Source organism: Electrophorus electricus, chromosome 19 (genome assembly GCF_041902795.1).
Source record: "Electrophorus electricus isolate QZ-2024a chromosome 19, ASM4190279v1, whole genome shotgun sequence".
NCBI classification, from domain to species: Eukaryota; Metazoa; Chordata; class Actinopteri; order Gymnotiformes; family Gymnotidae; genus Electrophorus; species Electrophorus electricus.
Genome location: NC_137515.1, coordinates 20,262,501 through 20,280,081, shown reverse-complemented (window position 1 = coordinate 20,280,081; position 17,581 = coordinate 20,262,501). Strand labels below are relative to the sequence as shown.

The 17,581-nt window shown below is 47.7% G+C and overlaps 2 protein-coding genes across 9 annotated transcripts in view; one reads left to right on the top strand and one right to left on the bottom strand.

Moving 5' to 3' along the window:
- aak1b (AP2 associated kinase 1b) overlaps positions 1-17,581 on the top strand; it is a 37,339-nt gene that overhangs the window by 15,946 nt on the left and 3,812 nt on the right. For 4 of the 7 annotated variants that reach the window (XM_027018242.3, XM_027018241.3, XM_081701867.1 and 1 more), the window contains one exon: positions 4,095-5,849. The exons of 1 other annotated variant lie outside the window; for it this stretch is intronic. In XM_027018242.3, the coding sequence (XP_026874043.2) occupies positions 4,095-4,771 (677 nt within the window). In that variant the 3' untranslated portion in view covers positions 4,772-5,849. Of the gene's footprint in view, positions 1-342; positions 2,784-4,094; positions 5,850-17,581 lie in introns of those variants that run through there. 2 more of the 7 variants (XR_004777071.2, XM_027018245.3) reach the window with 2 other exon arrangements.
- Positions 9,494-17,581, bottom strand: part of antxr1b (ANTXR cell adhesion molecule 1b) — a 23,795-nt gene continuing 15,707 nt past the window's right edge. The window contains exons 12-18 of one of the 2 annotated variants that reach the window (XM_027018246.3): positions 16,724-16,802; positions 16,034-16,129; positions 15,260-15,301; positions 14,137-14,232; positions 13,846-14,013; positions 12,716-12,796; positions 9,494-11,187 (exon numbers count right to left, since the gene is read on the bottom strand). In XM_027018246.3, coding sequence (XP_026874047.2) covers positions 10,669-11,187; positions 12,716-12,796; positions 13,846-14,013; positions 14,137-14,232; positions 15,260-15,301; positions 16,034-16,129; positions 16,724-16,802 — 1,081 coding nt within the window. In that variant the 3' untranslated portion in view covers positions 9,494-10,668. Of the gene's footprint in view, positions 11,188-11,352; positions 11,893-12,715; positions 12,797-13,845; positions 14,014-14,136; positions 14,233-15,259; positions 15,302-16,033; positions 16,130-16,723; positions 16,803-17,581 lie in introns of those variants that run through there. The other variant, XM_027018247.3, reaches the window with a different exon arrangement.

Genomic DNA, 17,581 nt, shown 5'->3' with positions numbered 1-17,581 from the left:
GGAGGGTTAGGGTTCGGAGGGTGGCCGTAGACGGTTAGGGTCAGGGTCAGGAGGGCAGCCGTGGAGGGTTAGGGTCAGGGGTTAGAGTTAGGGTCAGGACCCACTGCTGTGCTGTAACATTCCACCTTCTGTAGTTTGTTTCTGGGTTGCTGTGACAGCGACATTTACAAGACGTGGCTTTTAGGTTGCCACGGTTACAGACCTGCACTCTCATGACTACTTACCCTGTTCTGTTCTTTCCTTCTTCCTTCTCTTTCTCCCCCCCCCACGTCTTTTCCGCCCGCCCCACACCCCCTCGTGCGCCTACCACCTTCTCCCGTGCCGTGGCTGGTCCGCCTCCAGGGGCTGCCTCTCTCAGCGCCAGCGGCGGTTCTGAGTCCAGTCTGCCGAGCCTGGCCCGCTCCCTGCTGCTGGTAGACCAGCTGATCGACCTGTAGAGCTTTCCAGCCCTCCGCTCTGCGACTCCTCGGACTCCACCCTTCCTTTGGTTGTCTCCTCATCTCTTCATCCTTCCTCCATTCTGGCTGGCCCCTGGTCGTCTCATCTTTTCCCCCTCCTTCATTACCTCTTTCCTCATCTGTTATTCTGCATCTCTCCATCTGTCCATCCCTTTGGTTTTGTTTTTTTCTTCTTTTCTTCTTTCTCCGTTCATCTGTTCATCACAGGCTCATTTCCTTTATGCTCGTCTTCATTCACCCCAGAATGGCGCCACCTGCGTCTGTTCTTGGCTGGCCATCGAGATGGTGCAGTATCCACTGCTCGCGCGCGCGCGCGCACACACACACACACACACAATCCGTCACGTTCTTGCATGCATCTGCCTTCTCCAGAACCTAGACTTCATGTCTGAGTTGTATTGGTCGCAGTTTTAGGTGCGTGTGTGCGGTCCTGTGTCCGTGCACTGGTTCGGTCCTCCGGGCGCATATCTGGTGTAGAGCAAAACCTCCACGCACATGCGCACGTTGGAGGCACTGTTGACAGATGCAGCCGTCCTCTGTGTGGGGGTGTAGGCTGGGCGTGAGGGTGGAGTTCAGAGTCCACAGTGTTTCCACTTGTGCCATTAATCTCGGCCTTCCTTCTCCATGGCTGTGCGTTAGGAGTTTAAACACACACATGGACGTGCGTGGCACTGCTGCTCCATCACACTGGTCTCCATCTGGTCTCCATCTTCTGCCTCAGTCATCCTTCACCCTGATGCCACCGTGTAAATACTGTCGGTGTGGTGCGTGTGTCCAGAATTGTACATGCAAATTGATGTATATCTGCAATATCTCCCCGAGCACTAGGACGTAATCTCTTCTCATGTGTACAAACTCCAGAACCGTCTTTTCGCCCTCATAGTATACGTTATGATGCATTACTTTAAAGAAGTATTTCATATATGGTTAAGATTATATGTGAATATGAATAGTGTGTTAGAGAATGAGTGTTTGGAATGACTCTCCATATAAAAATACAGATATATGTATATTGGTCACAGTTATTAAGAAGAAATCTTTCTATCTTTGTCATATGTGCTGAGCTGTGTTTTGCGAATGTGAAATCTTTTCTTTTTAATTCCTTGTGATGTACTGTTCCAGCTAGATGGCAGAAGGACAATCCTTAAGCATCTCCCTCAGCAGCCGCCCTGTGTAGTCTGACCTGATGTCTTTGCACCAACTGCAAAATGGCTTTTTGTATCTTTTCTTTTCTTCTTTTGTCTTTTTGCTTGTGTGGTAGTTCCTGATTGTCTGGGTCCTTAAATGACCCGACTGGTGGGTGAGTTTCCTCCTGCTTACGTAGCAGTGTTTGCTCCAGGCTCTCCTAACACACACACTGGAGCATGAGTGTAGTTCAGTATTTACATCTAATTTAAGACCTTGTTGTGCACAATGTTTCAAAGAGTACTGTATGTATATATAAGTGTGGGTGTGGGTGTGGGTGGGTGTGTCTGCAGTTGTGTTGGATGTCTTAACTATCAAAAAAAAAAAAGACTGGTATAGCAACGTCTGCGATAAGCACATCCTCCTCCTCCTCCCCTCTTCTCCTCTAATCTCAGATCCATTGCACATTTCCTGAGTGAATGCATGGGTTGTGATCTCAGTGAGGATGAATTATACTAACACAAGCCAAACAATAACTGAGCTGCTCATCAGTGGATAGAACAGAGCTCATTAAATATTCGTCCCCGTTTAGCTGGAGGGGACCATGTGTCCTTCACCTGCAGGAGCTCGGTTTCTTAACTCCATCTGTCCCTGCGAGAGGTTGGCCCGCTTCGCTTGGCACTGTGTTAGTGAGCTCAGAAAATATCTCAACAGTCCGGCAGAAGCAGAGGACACCTGTCTCTGTCCTGTCTGTCTCTCTGAGGATCTGTCTCTCTCCCTGGATCCCATCTGTCTCTCTCAGGTCCTGTCTCTCTCCCTGACCCTATGCAATCCTGCCATTACATCTGCTCGTTGGATACACTGCTGTAGTGTTGCAGAGGGCTCTTGCCTTGCAGGTAGAATTTTGACTTGTGTAGTTGTTTTAAAAAAAAAACAAAAAAACCCCCCCTAAATCCCAGATTTAAAGGTCCCTGACTTCATGTTTGGCTGTTTTGTTTTGTTTTTTGTTTTGTTTTTTTGCTGAAGTGGTAGAAAACTGATATGACCATGTTGATCACTGGGGTCAGAACCATCTCTGGACTCTGTAGCAAAACCCTAAGGCGCTGCCCTAGTGGTAGAGCCGAGCTGATTCATGTGCACCTTCTATTTTTGTGAAAAAATATTTAACAAAAGGGAGTTCAATAAACATGTAAATGTGAATGTTAAGGGTTATTGTTGTTCATTAGCTCCAACACTGCTCACTAAACCTCTCTCTACACACTGCAGACTTTAAACGTGACCACTCACCACACCAACACTTCCTGTGAAACACCTCATGGCTTTCAGTTCAGATGAAACCTCTGCCTCTCACCTGTTAACCATGGTTTCCCATCCTGGGAATAAGTCGAGTTGTGGACTAAACCACAGTGCCACTGGTAATGTGGGAATTCCCGGAGGAGAATTCTCCTCGGAAGAAAAGAGCTTTTCAGTTTTGATACCGAATCATTTATGACTGGCTAAATCCTAAATGTATTAAACACTATCAAACATTTCTTCATTTCTGTAGTTGTCATAGCATATAGCATCAAAGTCCACATACCAGACACTCTGCAGCTACACACACTGGTACACACCTGCTTTATAGGAGTGTTTTTAAAATATGCCTTTAGACTGTTAGCAGAAGGCAAGCACCAGCCAGACTCAGCACTTGATTACTGCGAATGTCCGTAACTGCGCCTGTTGCCAGTGACTGCAGTGCAGTGTTTAGGGGCAGACACCCCCTGCCTGGGTCTCTTAGGCCTCCTCCACATTACGCATTCCTCTTTGGTCCCTTCTAGAGTGTTTTGCGTGTCTGTGCGTGCGTGAGGACACACAGTTGTCTTCTGTTCTTTCTATTATAGGTTTTATTTTGGCATTTGTTTCGTCCAAAGTCATTTAATAAACTGCAGGGTGGAAACGATTAAAATATGCAGATGTCATGGTCACAGTGGGCTTGTTCCTCCTTGGACAGCTGGAGAGTGTGTGTGCGTGTGCAGGGAATGAATGCTGACGACGGCCTCTCGTTAGATCAACGCCCCTGCAAATACTGAAATATGGACAGAGCTCCGTCTACTACAAGCCATCCACAAGCTTGGGTTGTCATTTTAAAAATCACTTACATTTAGTAGATAATCTTATGGTATTGATTAATGATTTTGGATGAAAGTGCAGACACATTTGTGTATTGATTGCTGTGTGAATATTTCAACGGTGTCCATTTCCTAAGAGAGAGCCGAGCTGAGTTCATGGGCAACCACGTTGGTGTGTTGGGCTGGATTTGACCTACTACTTCCTTCCAGTACAAACTCTGTGATTTGGGGGGGGGGGGTGTGTGTTTTAATTACATTCCTTAAAAATACTGGAATTTAAAATATTTGCAAAAATTTCAGTTTGCACAAAAAACCTAAACCTGTTTTCCACACTCGCGTAGGCCCTTCCCCTATATGCTCACGTCATCAGCTCTTTCACCTGGCACCCTCTCGCTCTGTACAGGTCAGCCGGTCGGCGTGAACGGGTTCCCACCAGGAGGCTGCATCCGCCAGGGTTCTGGAGACTGGAACAGCCCAAGAGCCCTGGAGGAGGAAGACAACGACATTCTCTCCACCTGCCGTGGCTCCAAACCGCTCCTGCTGGCTGCAAGGCTCATCAGCCCCCCCTGTGGACCGCAGCCAGCGGGCCTGGAGCACTGCCTCTCGCCCCCGCTGGATGTGTTCTACAGTGCACAGTTTCCTTGCGGAGGCGCGGACGTGTTCAGCACCGCTCCGTTCCCACACAGAGCGGCGGCACCGCCGGACGTCTTCGTCCAGGCCCCGTTCGGACCGCGTAAGGAGAGCCCTCTCTCCCAGGCCTCCGAACTGGCTGCCCTCCACCTGGTAACCTGCCCTGCACCCCAAGACCTGGTGCCACGCCCACTGGGGCAGAGCCACACACGATTTCCAAGCTGTACAGAAACTCCCGTCCTCCAGCAGCCAATCGTAGCGCACCGTGTGGTCTCCAGTGTGGGCCAGCCAATCGCAGCGCACCGTGTGGTCTCCAGCGTGGGCCAGCGAGCGGCAGTGGGCTCGGTCCCTGTAGGCCCCCTCCACTCCTGGACCGTGGGGCTCCGGGCAGTCAGTGACCCCTTCCAGACAGCACCCTTTCAGCCCAGGGGACCCCAAGGGAAGCCATAATGTTGGGGATGTGCAGCCACACACATGCACAAGATGCTTGGAGAGGAGTTCCTGCTGTTCCTGCAAGGCATGTGTGTCATACTAGCAGGGTGTGTGTATACGCGCGCACACACAGGTGAGCTTAACTGTGTGTGTGTGTGTGTGTGTGTGTGTGTGTGTGTGTGTGTGTGTGTGTGTGTGTGTGTGTGTGTGTGTGTGTGTGTGTGTGTGTGTGTGTGTGTGTGTGTGGGCGTGGCTGTAGATAGGCACATCCCCCTTGTAGCAGTAGTGATGTGGTCCAGGGCCCCTCCCTCAGACTACCTCAGCTTTCTGCTGTGTTTGCCCCTACATAGCACTTTATTTCTGCTTATGCCAAACCTACACAAAATGATTCCTTGTATCCAGAGCAGTATTGAGTCTTATACATATCCAGTGCTGAAGAAGGAAAATGTGAATATGAAGATTAGTTGCATGTAGTGTCTTTTTTTTTTTTTTTTTTTTTTTTTTTTTTTTTTAATTGTTCGCTACATGTTTTGTTTCTTCTCATCACAAAAATCAAACCTCAAATTCTGACTACACAGCTGCTGATTGGCTGAAGGAACCCAATCTCTGGGGAGATCTGATTTGTCCTCGGTCTTTGCACTAAGCCTGTCTTTGCAGTGTCTCTAATGAGAGCTCGTCACATTGAAGCTGACTGTTATCTGTGAGTGTTAAGAGGCCTTAGTGAGACATTGTAACACTGTTCTCTTCGACCTGTCCGCAGCAGGGTCCAGAAACAGTCAGTTGGACCTAACACAGGTGTCCTGCTTCAACACCTAATTCTGGCGCTCGCAGGGGACGTGTGTTACAGCAGGACAGGTGCCCAACCCTGCACCCCTACTTTAGATTGTGCAACCATCTCGCAGTACTGTAGTGACGCGACGTCTTGTCTGCACAAGTGACGTCTTATTTGTAGTTAGGCTGAATTCTCCAGACCAGGTGTACAAAGGATCCGTTACACATGGTGAAGTGAAGATCATCCATGCTTGGGTGGGAGTGTTCCTGCTCAAGACTGTACCACGATGCTTATTGTTCAGATAAAGGCTTTATGGTTTAGAAATCTTGTGTTTCTCATTTTTATATCCAACTGACCCAACTCAGACACTTTTTTTTTTTTTTTTTTGTGTGTGTGTGTGTGTGTAGACCTTTAGTCTGGGACTAAGGTTTGACGTCTTGGTCATTTTGTCAAATTGTTAGTTCTTCATTTCAGAGCTGCATGGTGGAGATTTGACTCCAGCATTCCCTGAGATGATTATCTGTCAGATCGTCAAGTCTCACAGACGTTTACGCAAGCTGCTGTCGATTTGCTGCTAAACGTTTTGTAGCACAAATATTGACGGCTGTGATCAGTCAGGTTTTTATCCGATTTAGACTCTATCTCTTTGTACTTCTTTTTTTGTTTTTTTGTTTTTTCTCCCCTTCCTCGCGAGTCCTTTGAATTCGGAGAGTGTGGACAGTTGCTCTGTGCTCTCGGCGAAGTCATCCGGTGTGACGGTGTTCTCCGGCTGGTGACACTCTGGCCAACGGGATTCACATTGACAAGTTGGAGATTGAGGAAGGGGAGAATTGTTCAGGCTGAAGTCATTCTCAGTGAAAATTGATGCAACAGTTTTCAATTTAAATTATCCAAGAAATGACACAGCTGTGACTTCCTTTCCTCAGTCTGGTCTCTGATTCACCAGACTCTCCAACCGTTTTCACACCAATCAGTCGTCTGAAATTTGTGTGTGTGTATCACTCCCACAGAGAGGGGTGGAGTCTGATTCACTCCCACAGACTGTTGGAGCCATGACTGAAAGACACAATGGCCTGAGTACAGTAGGTATCTGATGTAGTATAAAGTGAGATTAACTGGTGTTCTCTTTGGTCTGATTAGCAGAAACAGCCTCTCCCAAACACCAAGACCACTGCTCCTGCCATGATCATGAATAACCGTGCATTTACATCAGACATTTACTGCCTTGTCAGGCAGCGGAACATCTACAGTGACTCATCCCTGATAGCGTGCTGTTAGATTGCGTTTCAGTCGGTCATACCCACTCGCTGTGGTGTCAGTTTCTGTGTCCCTCTTCTTTCATTCCAACACCTTCCTCAGTTTGGTTGAAATCAGGACGAACGCTTCTGTAAGAGCAGACTGGTGATTTTGAGTAGTGGCTCTGTCTTCATCCAGTGCTTTTTTCGTGAATCATCTGGTCAGCTAGTTCTCACAGCCACTTTTATGGGGTGAGCGGAGCACTGGTGTGCTGGAGCAGCTCCAGGCCTTTGGGTGCAGTCTCGGTTTGGTAGCTTTCTAAAAGTTTCCCTCCTCACATTTTAAAGCAAAAGCTCGTGATCTGACAGCATCAGATAAACAGTTCATGTTTTTCCTGGATTTGACCAATTTTGTGTGTGTGTGAGAGCGAGATTATATAAATACACTGGCCACCATAAATGGAAATTGGACAGGTGACCCTGGAGTGCGGCATAAACTCTGGTGGCTGTGTTTCGTGGATCAGTTTCAGTGTGAGTCCACATTAGAATGTGGCAAATTGAGAGATCTAAGCAACTTCAGTTGAAGGTTGGTTATCAGTGTTAAACTAGACTGGGCTGGTGTTTGTTAGTGCCAACCATGTGGAGTGTTCTCATGCTGAGTGTAGTGTTGAGTATACTGACAATGGTGTGATCAAGAAAAAACCTCCAGCAAACGTGTATCCTGTGGACATAAACAACTCGTCAGTGACGGGTTAGAGGAGGATGTGAAGACTGCAGCTCTGTACTGGTGCTCCTACTAACATGTACAACACGCTCCTTAGCAGAGAGGGGCTATAACAGCAGACGATGGGTGTGAGTGACGCTGATGTCTAAGGGAAACAAAAGGACTGGATCACTGAGCAGTGGAGAAACATCACCTGGTCAGATGAGTCCAGATTTCTGTCCACCATGCTGATAGGAGGGTCAGAATTAGGCACAAGCAGCATGAATCAATGAGCCCTTCCTGTCGGACGTTAACAGTCCAGGCTGGTAGAGTTGGAGTGATGGTGTGGGGAGTGTGTTCCTGGCACATCCTGGGTCCTCTACCTGTGGATGGACGTTTAGACAGTAGCATTGTGGCAAACCAAGCTCCTCCCTTCATGGCAGCTGTTTACCCTGTGGCGGAAGGACACTTTTAGCAGGACAATACACCCTGACACAGGGGTCATGGATCAGTTCCAGGAACATGAAGGCGAGTTTTCCTTCTCTAGTCCCCAGATCTTAGTCCTGTAGAGCATCTCTGGGATGAGAGAAAACGGGCTGCTCGGAGCTCTCTGTCTAGTACCTTCATCTCACTTTCTAGTATTTGTTAGTCATTAATAGCATCACATGCACCACCCTTGTTTAACTACCTCAATATCTGAGACTGAAACGATTGATGGTGTCTAACAACTCTCATTCTGAATTTATGAAACTGGATTATTACGCAGTTCACCAGTGTGGGAAAAGTCTTAAAGCTGCACACGCACTGATGTATAAGATGTGGTTGTTTATTTACTTTATTGTAGGATCTATATTGTCTTTAAGAAATAATAAAGCTCATTCATAAAGCTCTGCTTGATATTACAGGGCTCTTAATGGCCAAGATATGGTATATCATACTGACTTCTTGAATCTTTACAGTCCATCCTGTTGAAAAGGGGCATTTAGATAACCATGACCTGCTGACACAGAGCTGCTAATCTCCACAATCACTTCCACCATCCGGTAGTGAACCCGGTTTTTCTTCTAAAGATTCTAAAGCTTTTAAAGATGGAATAGCGTCGTGGAACATGCCAGCTGTACAGCTGTTGAATTACAGATATGAAAGCTGCTTTGTGCTGGCTCGCATGTAGTGTTTAGGGGATTTGGTTTTTATTTTGTAGTTCATACCTTGTGGTCACTTTTAAATTAATATACAATATTTTTATCATATAAATGGTCAGTTTGAATCTGAATGGACTAAGAGAGCCTCGCAGTGACATTTTGTCCCAGAACCACAATGAGCCCTGGACCCACTCAGGTATGTAGAGCTGCTCTCTGAATTTGAACACCTGTTTGGTTTTCTCTCTCTCTGTTCCTGCCCTTCACGGACCCACTAACACCCTCGCCTGTGTCATCACTGTAACTGCCCACAGGAAGCCACAGTCTCGTCTCGTCTCGTCTCATAGAGACCTGAGTAAGCAAGAGCCAGTGCCGCTGCACACAATGTAAAGGGTTAGACAGCCATGAGCAGCATAGCAATGCACCCTTCATAGCTGATATGTCACCTGACAGGATTAACAAGATGACATCTGCCATCTGAGTAAAGATTAAACAGATAAGTCCTGAAGGTTGTGACACCACAGCACTGAGGTACAGGTTACTGTCCTGGTCCAAGCCTTTTCTGTTTGGAACCAGCAGCAGAAGGAACAGCCCAGGGCCCTGTTTCCCAAAAACATCTTGGTGTTAAGATCCTCTTAAATGACTGCTCCATCCCATACTCAGTCCACCATTTAAAGATGATCCTTTTATGAGGCTTTTGGGAAACCCAGCTCTTTGACAAGACACACCTGCTACTTTGTGTTTTCAGAAGCACTGTGGAAAAGGGAGGAGAGGTGGTGTTTTACACACACACACACTCACAATCAACACGGCCTCGTTCCACACCAGACTGATCCAGCAAAGAGGGTAGGAGTGAGATTGAGATTAGAAATGACTGAGAGAACAGCATGCTGCAAGATGCGCTTTTATTAAACAAACAAACAAACAAAGGTTTTAATGAGGAAGAATTGCCAGGCACGTTCACAATAACACATAGGTGACTCTGGGCTGTAACTGGCGTGCAGAAGCGCTCTCTAGGATACAGCCCTAACCATTCAACCTCACCACCTTCTGCACAAGCAGAACCAACTTCAGCTCCAGAGACTGAAAGGAAGCAAAGCGCTCTGCAGGATTTGTCCCGCGGCAACGCTGCCACAGGTCACAGCAGACGCGCAGGCCTTATCCGAGCTGCAGGACAGGCGTCTGCAAGCACTTACTCTTGAAAATTAATGCTCACTGCCATATATACATATTATAAGCCTGCATGTAAAATATATACATATTAAAAGCCTGCATCTTGTCCCGGAGCAACACACAATTAAAATGTGCTTCCATTACCCTCATAGGTTTCAGTTTAATCTCTGACTCTACTCTTCTGTTACAGTATATCCCTCATTTTTAAAAGACAGATTCTGGCATCGTTATGTAGTTAGCATGTGACTTGTGTTAGTCAGGAGTCAGTCAGCGTGTCTGATCTGTCAAGTAAAATGGATGTGCGTTTTGCTCCCCATCTAACACATTAGTTTCGTCTTTGCATAGCATTTTACATGCTAACGGGGTCTCCTGCTACTGTGGCTAACGCTAACGGGGTCTCCTGCTACTGTGGCTAACGCTAACGGGGTCTCCTGCTACTGTGGCTAACGCTAACGGGGTCTCCTGCTACTGTGGCTAACGCTAACGGGGTCTCCTGCTACTGTGGCTAACGCTAACGGGGTGTTCTGCTACTGTGGCTAACGCTAACGGGGTCTCCTGCTACTGTGGCTAACGCTAACGGGGTCTCCTGCTACTGTGGCTAACGCTAACGGGGTCTCCTGCTACTGTGGCTAACGCTAACGGGGTCTCCTGCTGAACGTCCAGGCCTAGTCTGCTCAGACCACGTCATCCATCTCTTCTTCCAGATTGATGGGTGATGCCCGTGTTCTGCTGTTTCCTCTGCATGACGGAGGACTTGTTTGAAACAAAATCTTTTTAAAAATCTTCAGAGAATTAGAATTAGTGCTGCTCGTCCCAAAGACTTGACAGGAGACTTCCCGTCCAGGGAGACGTGAACGAGAACACATGACCATGAGATCCACTCTGAGATCTGCTCAGTCCTGGAGGCCTCGGACTCCTCCGTCAGGGGAGGGGCGTGGTGGAGGGCGGGACGGGGGAGGAGCTCGAGAAGGCGGCGCAAACCGAGGGGGTGGAGGCAGCACGCTGGACGCTGATGGAGACAGACAGGCAGTTGGTTCCTGAGTTGAAGGGAGGAACCCTACTGGAGAGAGAGACATTGGAGGAGTTGGGGGTGGGGAGGGGGGTGGGATCAGGCAGGCCTGGGGCAGTTCTCTGGTTGGAGGGGGAGTGTAAGGAGGTGGAGTTAGACCAGATGGGGGTGGAGTTGATGGAAGAGGAGGCAGGGAGGAAGTTGGAGACTGGGTGGAGTAGGAATCCTGACAGGGGTAGGAGGAGTGGGTGGGGTAAGTGCCATGTGGGGTTGGAGGCAGACTGTTTTGTGGGACAGGTGGGGCCGCACTGTAGGGCAGACTGTAGATGTGGCGGGAAGCATTGTTGTCTGGGTAACGAGGCGGTGGGCACGATTTCACCCGAGTGAAATTCATACAGCGACCCTACAGAACAACAAAATATCAAACTTGAAGATTTTTATTTCTTCTAATGTAAACAAGTTAAGTTTAGTTAGGCAAAGTAATAAAATAGTAGTTATGTAATTTTGCTGTGGGTCAGGTCTTGGCATAGAATTCCAGTCAATACTAAACACATTGATTAGCCACAGCATTTAAACCACTGACAGGTGAAGTGAATAACATTGATAATCTCATTACCATGGTGCCCGTCACGGGGTGGGATAAATTAGGCAGTAAGTAATGGGAAACTGCTTTGAAAAATTCTGGGGACAAGAATGCAGAGCAGGTGTTGCATTCAGATGCCCCTCAAACTCACCTTCCCTTTAAGAAATCTCGTCCTCAGCACGTGTTTGCTGAACAGGGACCAGATCTTGTGGACTAAGGTTCAACGGGTCAGAGCTGTTTGGGGTCATGACAGTTCTTACAAAATATTAAGCCGGTGGTTTTAATGTCAGGGCTGATCGGTGTACATTGTGAAGAGTATGTATTCAAATGTTATTCAGGTATTACAATTTCCTTTAATTTCCACATTATTCATCCATTAAGGATCAGTGTTCATGTCCTCTGTTTGAAAGTAGCTTTCAACGAGGACTGGTGTCCTTCTGTTCTCTCTTTCAAACACCAGTGTTCTCATGCTGCGCTTTACAGCTGTTCGGCTGATTTTCAGCGAAGCGGGTGGTTCACGTCGGACTGTGACGCACGGAGAGGGGGCTTCGTGTCAGACTAACGCGTGGAACAGTACACTCAGTAAAGACACATTGACTCTAAAACAACCCACTGATTTCTTGAGTGCAGAGTAAAATCATTCTCAAGTCGAGTATATTGTCCAATGCAACAGAACATGCTGACATGCCATTATAAATCATTCTCATAAAAATCAGTCAATCTGTCTAGCTGGTTTTGCTGGCACTTAGGACAGATTGTATTCTCGATAGCTGATTGGTAAAGTGAGAGGACGCTGTATTTGGGGAACCAGGCGTGGGAGGGGAGAGACACTAGTCTCCTGATTACATCTCCATTACCTCAAACCAAACATGTCCTGGGGGGTAAGGAGACTCGTGTTGGCTGAGGGGTGTTTAGTGTGTGTGGCTGGAGGGGTTGGTGGGTTGTTTCACACTGATGTGAATACACTACAAGCTTTGAGCTTCCACACATACCATCATTGCGCAAACTGCATAATAATACTTAGTAATACTTATTGTTTATTACACTTATCATTGTCTGAGATGGAGCTTATCTACGTCTAGGTATCAGCAGTGATTCCTGTATTTCTACAGTGTTCTAGTTCATTGGCATCTTGGACTCTACCCTACTGTACTGTACTAGGATGTATTCTGTGAATAAATGATGAATCACTTTTCTAAGTCACTCTGGATAAAAGTGTCTGCTAAATGCCGTAAATGTAATAAAGCACATACCCCTAGTGTGGGGGATTTTCTTAGTGAGAGGGTTTTGTTTGTTGTTTTTGGGGTGTTTAGAGAGATGGTGGTGTTTTGGGGGGGTGCTTAGTCACCTCCTCTCCTGGCTGGGGTCTCATGACGGACACACGGTCGTAACCCCTCCTTAGCCATACCCCCAGTGCATCCATCTTGTCCTGAAATGAACCGCATTGAGATATGTAAGACTCCAGATACATACGAGAGGAAACGGTACTCCAGGACACCACCACCGTGAGCACAGTGCTTTGTGCTGTGGCCTGTGGAGCCGTTCTGTACACGGCCGAAACGCTTTTACTTATGGTGGAATGTGTCCTGCATATGTTTCCAACTGCCCACACAGCAGAGAATAAACAGGATGTTATCTGCACTCGTGCACTATGGGCTGTTTCCCTCCACTGCAGCTGATCAATGACGAACACAAAACTAACCCAGACGTGTTAACGAAGACCAAATATTAGAAACCTTTTTTTCTCCCTCCTTTCTTCACTTTTTTCTGGCTTTCTCTCTGTCTGCTGTCTCGGTTGGGGCAGTCTACGCCAGCCCAAACCCCAGAAAGAGCAGACAGAGGTATTTGTTTTGTTGGGAAAAGGACCAGCTCTGCAAAACCCATCTCCCAAGGATTAGTCCAGTTCAACATCTGCTTCAAGTTACCCCCTCCTCCCCTCCTGTACTCCCCTCCCCTCTCTCCTCCTCTCCCCTCCTCCCCTCTCTACTCCCCTCTCCTCCTCCCCTCCGCTCATCCCCAGCTGATGGGAGTTATTATCAAACAATTCACCAGCTACAGCTGCTCCAGTGTGTCATGGTGGCTTCCGAGAGCTCTCTCCTGCTCTCCATAGCATCAGGACAGACGTGCTACTGAACTTCAACACCATACAGAACCACAATGGATCACAATGACCAATCAGGGCGTGTTGGTCCAAACTGCTGGTCTGTAGCTCAGAAAGCACCTGCTTCTGGCTGTCATGATTACTTTCAAACAGCAGCACTGACCCAAGCAGGGAAAGTGTCAGTGCACAGCACAAGAGAGGAGGGAGGTGGTGTTTTGGTTTATGTAAACAAACGAGGATTATGGGGATGGATTACGGTGTCGGTACAAATAAGAGATCTTGGAGAGTTTATTCTCATGGCAGTTAGTGGAGGCACTCTTATGAAGCCTCTCACTCTCACGTGAGACAGGCTGTTGGGTCCCAGTGGTTATGATTACCTTAATGGGTGAGTACCACTTCTGGGGGGAGATGTGTTTGTGGGTGCCGTTGTTGAGGGTGTGTGTGGGGGGGAACTCAAACTCCTGCTCTGGCATCACTACCCGAGCGTTCTTTGCTTTCTCCAGCTTCGCACCTTCCTCTGTGGAACCTTTATCTCCCCATCGCACCTGGACTCAGGAGCACATGTGCATGCACACACACACTCACATTAAAACTACACAGTAACCACGTGTGTGTGCGCACACACACACAGGTTCAGTTCTTCTCCACCTTCCTCTCCTCTTCCTCACCTCCATGCGTTTGATGCCCCCGATCCCTCTCCCGCCGTAGTACGATGCGTCCACCGTGGGCCACTTCTTCTTCAGATATCCATCATCATCTTCATCCTACAGTGAGGCGAGAGGGATAAAGGACAGCAAAAATGTCTGTGTCTGTCCACTCTCATCCCAGCCATGATGGCATGTGATGAACAGCTTTCCGTGTACCACAGGAAATGATGGTTTTATCTGTGTGCACCACATGCCTGGTGTGAGAATGGTGAGTCTCATTCTCACCCACACATCTCACACCAGGTGTCACATGAAAGAAACTGAACCTCCTCATCTGTTCTTAATAATTCATCAGTCAGTAAGTGAAATGGCACAAGGGCTTGGCTCAGCACGTGTGCCCTAGGAGGGGGACGGCCGTGCTCGCGGTCCAGAGGAGCGGGACCATCCTGGAAGGGCGGGTCTAGAGTGTAAGAGCAGTGGCAGCTTCACAGTTCCAGTACCGTGATCTTCAAGGCTGAGGATAACAGGCTCTGCCCACAGCCCACCTCCTCAGGCATTTCCTGTTTTTGAAGATCTGATGACAACTCCGTTGTAAAGCAGAAATATGACTCTCCCCAGCTAAGATTGTGAAGTCACAAATACCAATCTGAAGTGGTGACCCAAAACTTTGATACTGCAGTTACTTTCTCAATTTATCATTCTTTCATGTTCTTTATCTCTGAATCCGATGCCAAAATAACAGCAACAGAAAAATATCTGTATCTTGGCAGATATAGATGCTTCTTTACATTTATATGACTGTATATTCTTGATAATATTAGGTGTGATGTAAAATTAACAACAAATCTCTCTGTTTTATGGCCTCTCGCATTTCACCACAGTGATCTCAGCTGGGAAAACTGTGAACAGGTTTTGGGCCAAACTGTGAAAGGAAACCACAGTCCAAAGAAGCTCATCTCAGCCTTTCAGACGTGCAGTAACGGAGTGTCTACGATACTGCAGCTTAGGCAGAGAGAAAGAAGATGGGAACACTGAGCAAACTTCAGCTAGTCTTGGAGGTTTGGAGTTTCAGGGTTTAGAGTTTTGGAGGTTTAGTTAGCTGGCTGTGAACGTTCAGGGGAGAGGAAACACGAAGCAGCCTCACCGAGCTGTCCTCCATCACCGGCGGGGCGGGCTCGTGGATCACCTGGGGGCACGAACAGCAATGGTTTCACCTCATGACCTTTACCCTGATTACAGCCACAATCAGTAATCAGACACATCAACCACAAAGTTACAAGTAGTCAGACAGAAAATGTGAGCTATCCACTCTTAACCTGCTACAAGTTCAGAGGCTTTAGCCAGAGTACAGCAGAGATGACATATTTTCTATCTAAAAAGAACACATAATCTACAGCACTGTTCTTTACAGAGGTACTGTATCATTCTTAAAAGAAAAGGCATTTCTTTCAGTTTCCGTGCTTTTTTCATAGTTTGAAAATGTGTCTTGTGATTTCAGACAGACAGGAATGTGGTCTGTGTAGCTTGTGGCAACTCCAACTCCAACTTTGTCAAACTAATCTGGAAACTTTTTTTAACGGGACCTGTAAAATAAATACTGACTATAGAACTTTAAGCAGTTTATCTGCATCACAACCCAGAAGAAAAGTTAAATAAAATAACAACGAAAATGTACAAGTTATGTAAGGGGTTTTTGGGAGAGTATGTAAGCTATAACTGGGTTTAAATACTGCAGAGGATGAAATGAGCTATAACGAGAGAGAAGCTGTGACCTCAGTGGGCTTGAGTTGGAGAGGGATGGAGGGAAAGGCTGACCACAGTGGACACGAGAGAGGGGAGTGAGAGGAGAGAGTGAGAGAGGGGAGTGAGAGGAGAGAGTGAGAGAGGGGAGTGAGAGGAGAGAGTGGAGGGTACTGACCACAGTGCAGCACAGGGGCCAGAACCACCAGAGCAAAATCACGACCAGCAGGAGCAGAAGGATAAGAAGAGCAATGGCCAGAATGGTCCCGTCCGTCTGAGACAGAGAACACACACACACAGACAGACAGACACAGAAAGAAACCTCACACACTCCAGGATCTTTCTACTGTCCTGCAGAAACAGAAGAACATGCATGCATGTGGACACACGTTTGTCCACGTGAGGGTGCATGGATAGCGTCTCCTGTCCTTTCACTCTACCACTGATGCTGTAGTTACTTTAACCTGCACACATCTGCAACCCCCCAACATGCTGCCACTGAAGGGTGCGCACACACACACAAAATCCAGAACCATGTGTGCGTAGTTGTGTTTTTCCCAGATGGCCTTTTCAGCTGAAGAGGAAAGTGTGTGTTGGTGTTGAGTCTCAGTCCTGGAGCAGCACTGCATGCATGGTTTAGAACCAGGCACACACACACACACACACACACACACACACACACACGCACACACACACACACGCACGCACACACACGCACACGCACTGTGCAGGTCTCCTCCAGAGCCCCAGGCAGTTATACCTGGCATATACTCAGAGACAACGGTATATACTGACTGTGAGCAGTAGGCAGCATGACGTCGGGGCTGAACTAGTGGCCAGTAGGGCCCAGAGACCGCGGTGTACTCACACAGCGGAGTGTGCTGATGGTCACAGAACTGGAAATAAAACTCAAACCGTTGTTCATTGTGACATGGAGAGAGGCAGATCTGCAGAAAGAGAGAGAGAGAGAGAGAGAGAGAGAGAGATGGATGGAGGGAGGGAGGGAGGGAGGGATGCAAGAAAAGAGGAAAAACACAAACAGCACTCTAAAACAACTTACCCTCAAGCAGAGGAGAAAGAGTGATCAGATTCCACAGGGTGCGCAAATGGAAAAACTGTACAAAAGGCACAATTAGCCATGTTTCACAGCCAGAGAAAGAGAGACTGCAGCAGAAAGAAGTAGAGCAGAGAGAAAGGAGACCAACTGGTGAGGACTGGTGTGTAGTCATGCAAGTGAAGTGCTTGGAAATGTCTCTCTCAGTAGCTGTCTCTCTGTGGAGCTGTCTCTCTCTCTCTCTCTCCCTCTCTCTCAGTAGCTGTCTCTCTGTGGAGCTGTCTCTCTCTCTCTCCCTCTCGTTCAGTAGCTGTCTCTCTGTGGAGCTGTCTCTCTCTCTCTCCCTCTCTCTCAGTAGCTATCTCTCTGTGGAGCTCTCTCTCGCTCTCTCTCTCCCGCTCTCTCTCTCAGTAGCTGTCTCTCTGTGGAGCTGTCTCTCTCTCTCTCTCTCCCTCTCTCCCTCTCTCTCTCTCTCAGTAGCTGTCTCTCTGTGGAGCTCTCTCTCTCTCCCTCTCTCTCTCTCAGTAGCTGTCTCTCTGTGGAGCTGTCTCTCTCTCTCTCTCCCTCTCTCCCTCTCTCTCTCTCAGTAGCTGTCTCTCTGTGGAGCTGTCTTTCTCTCTCTCCCTCTCTCTCAGTAGCTGTCTCTCTGTGGAGCTGTCTCTCTCTCTCTCT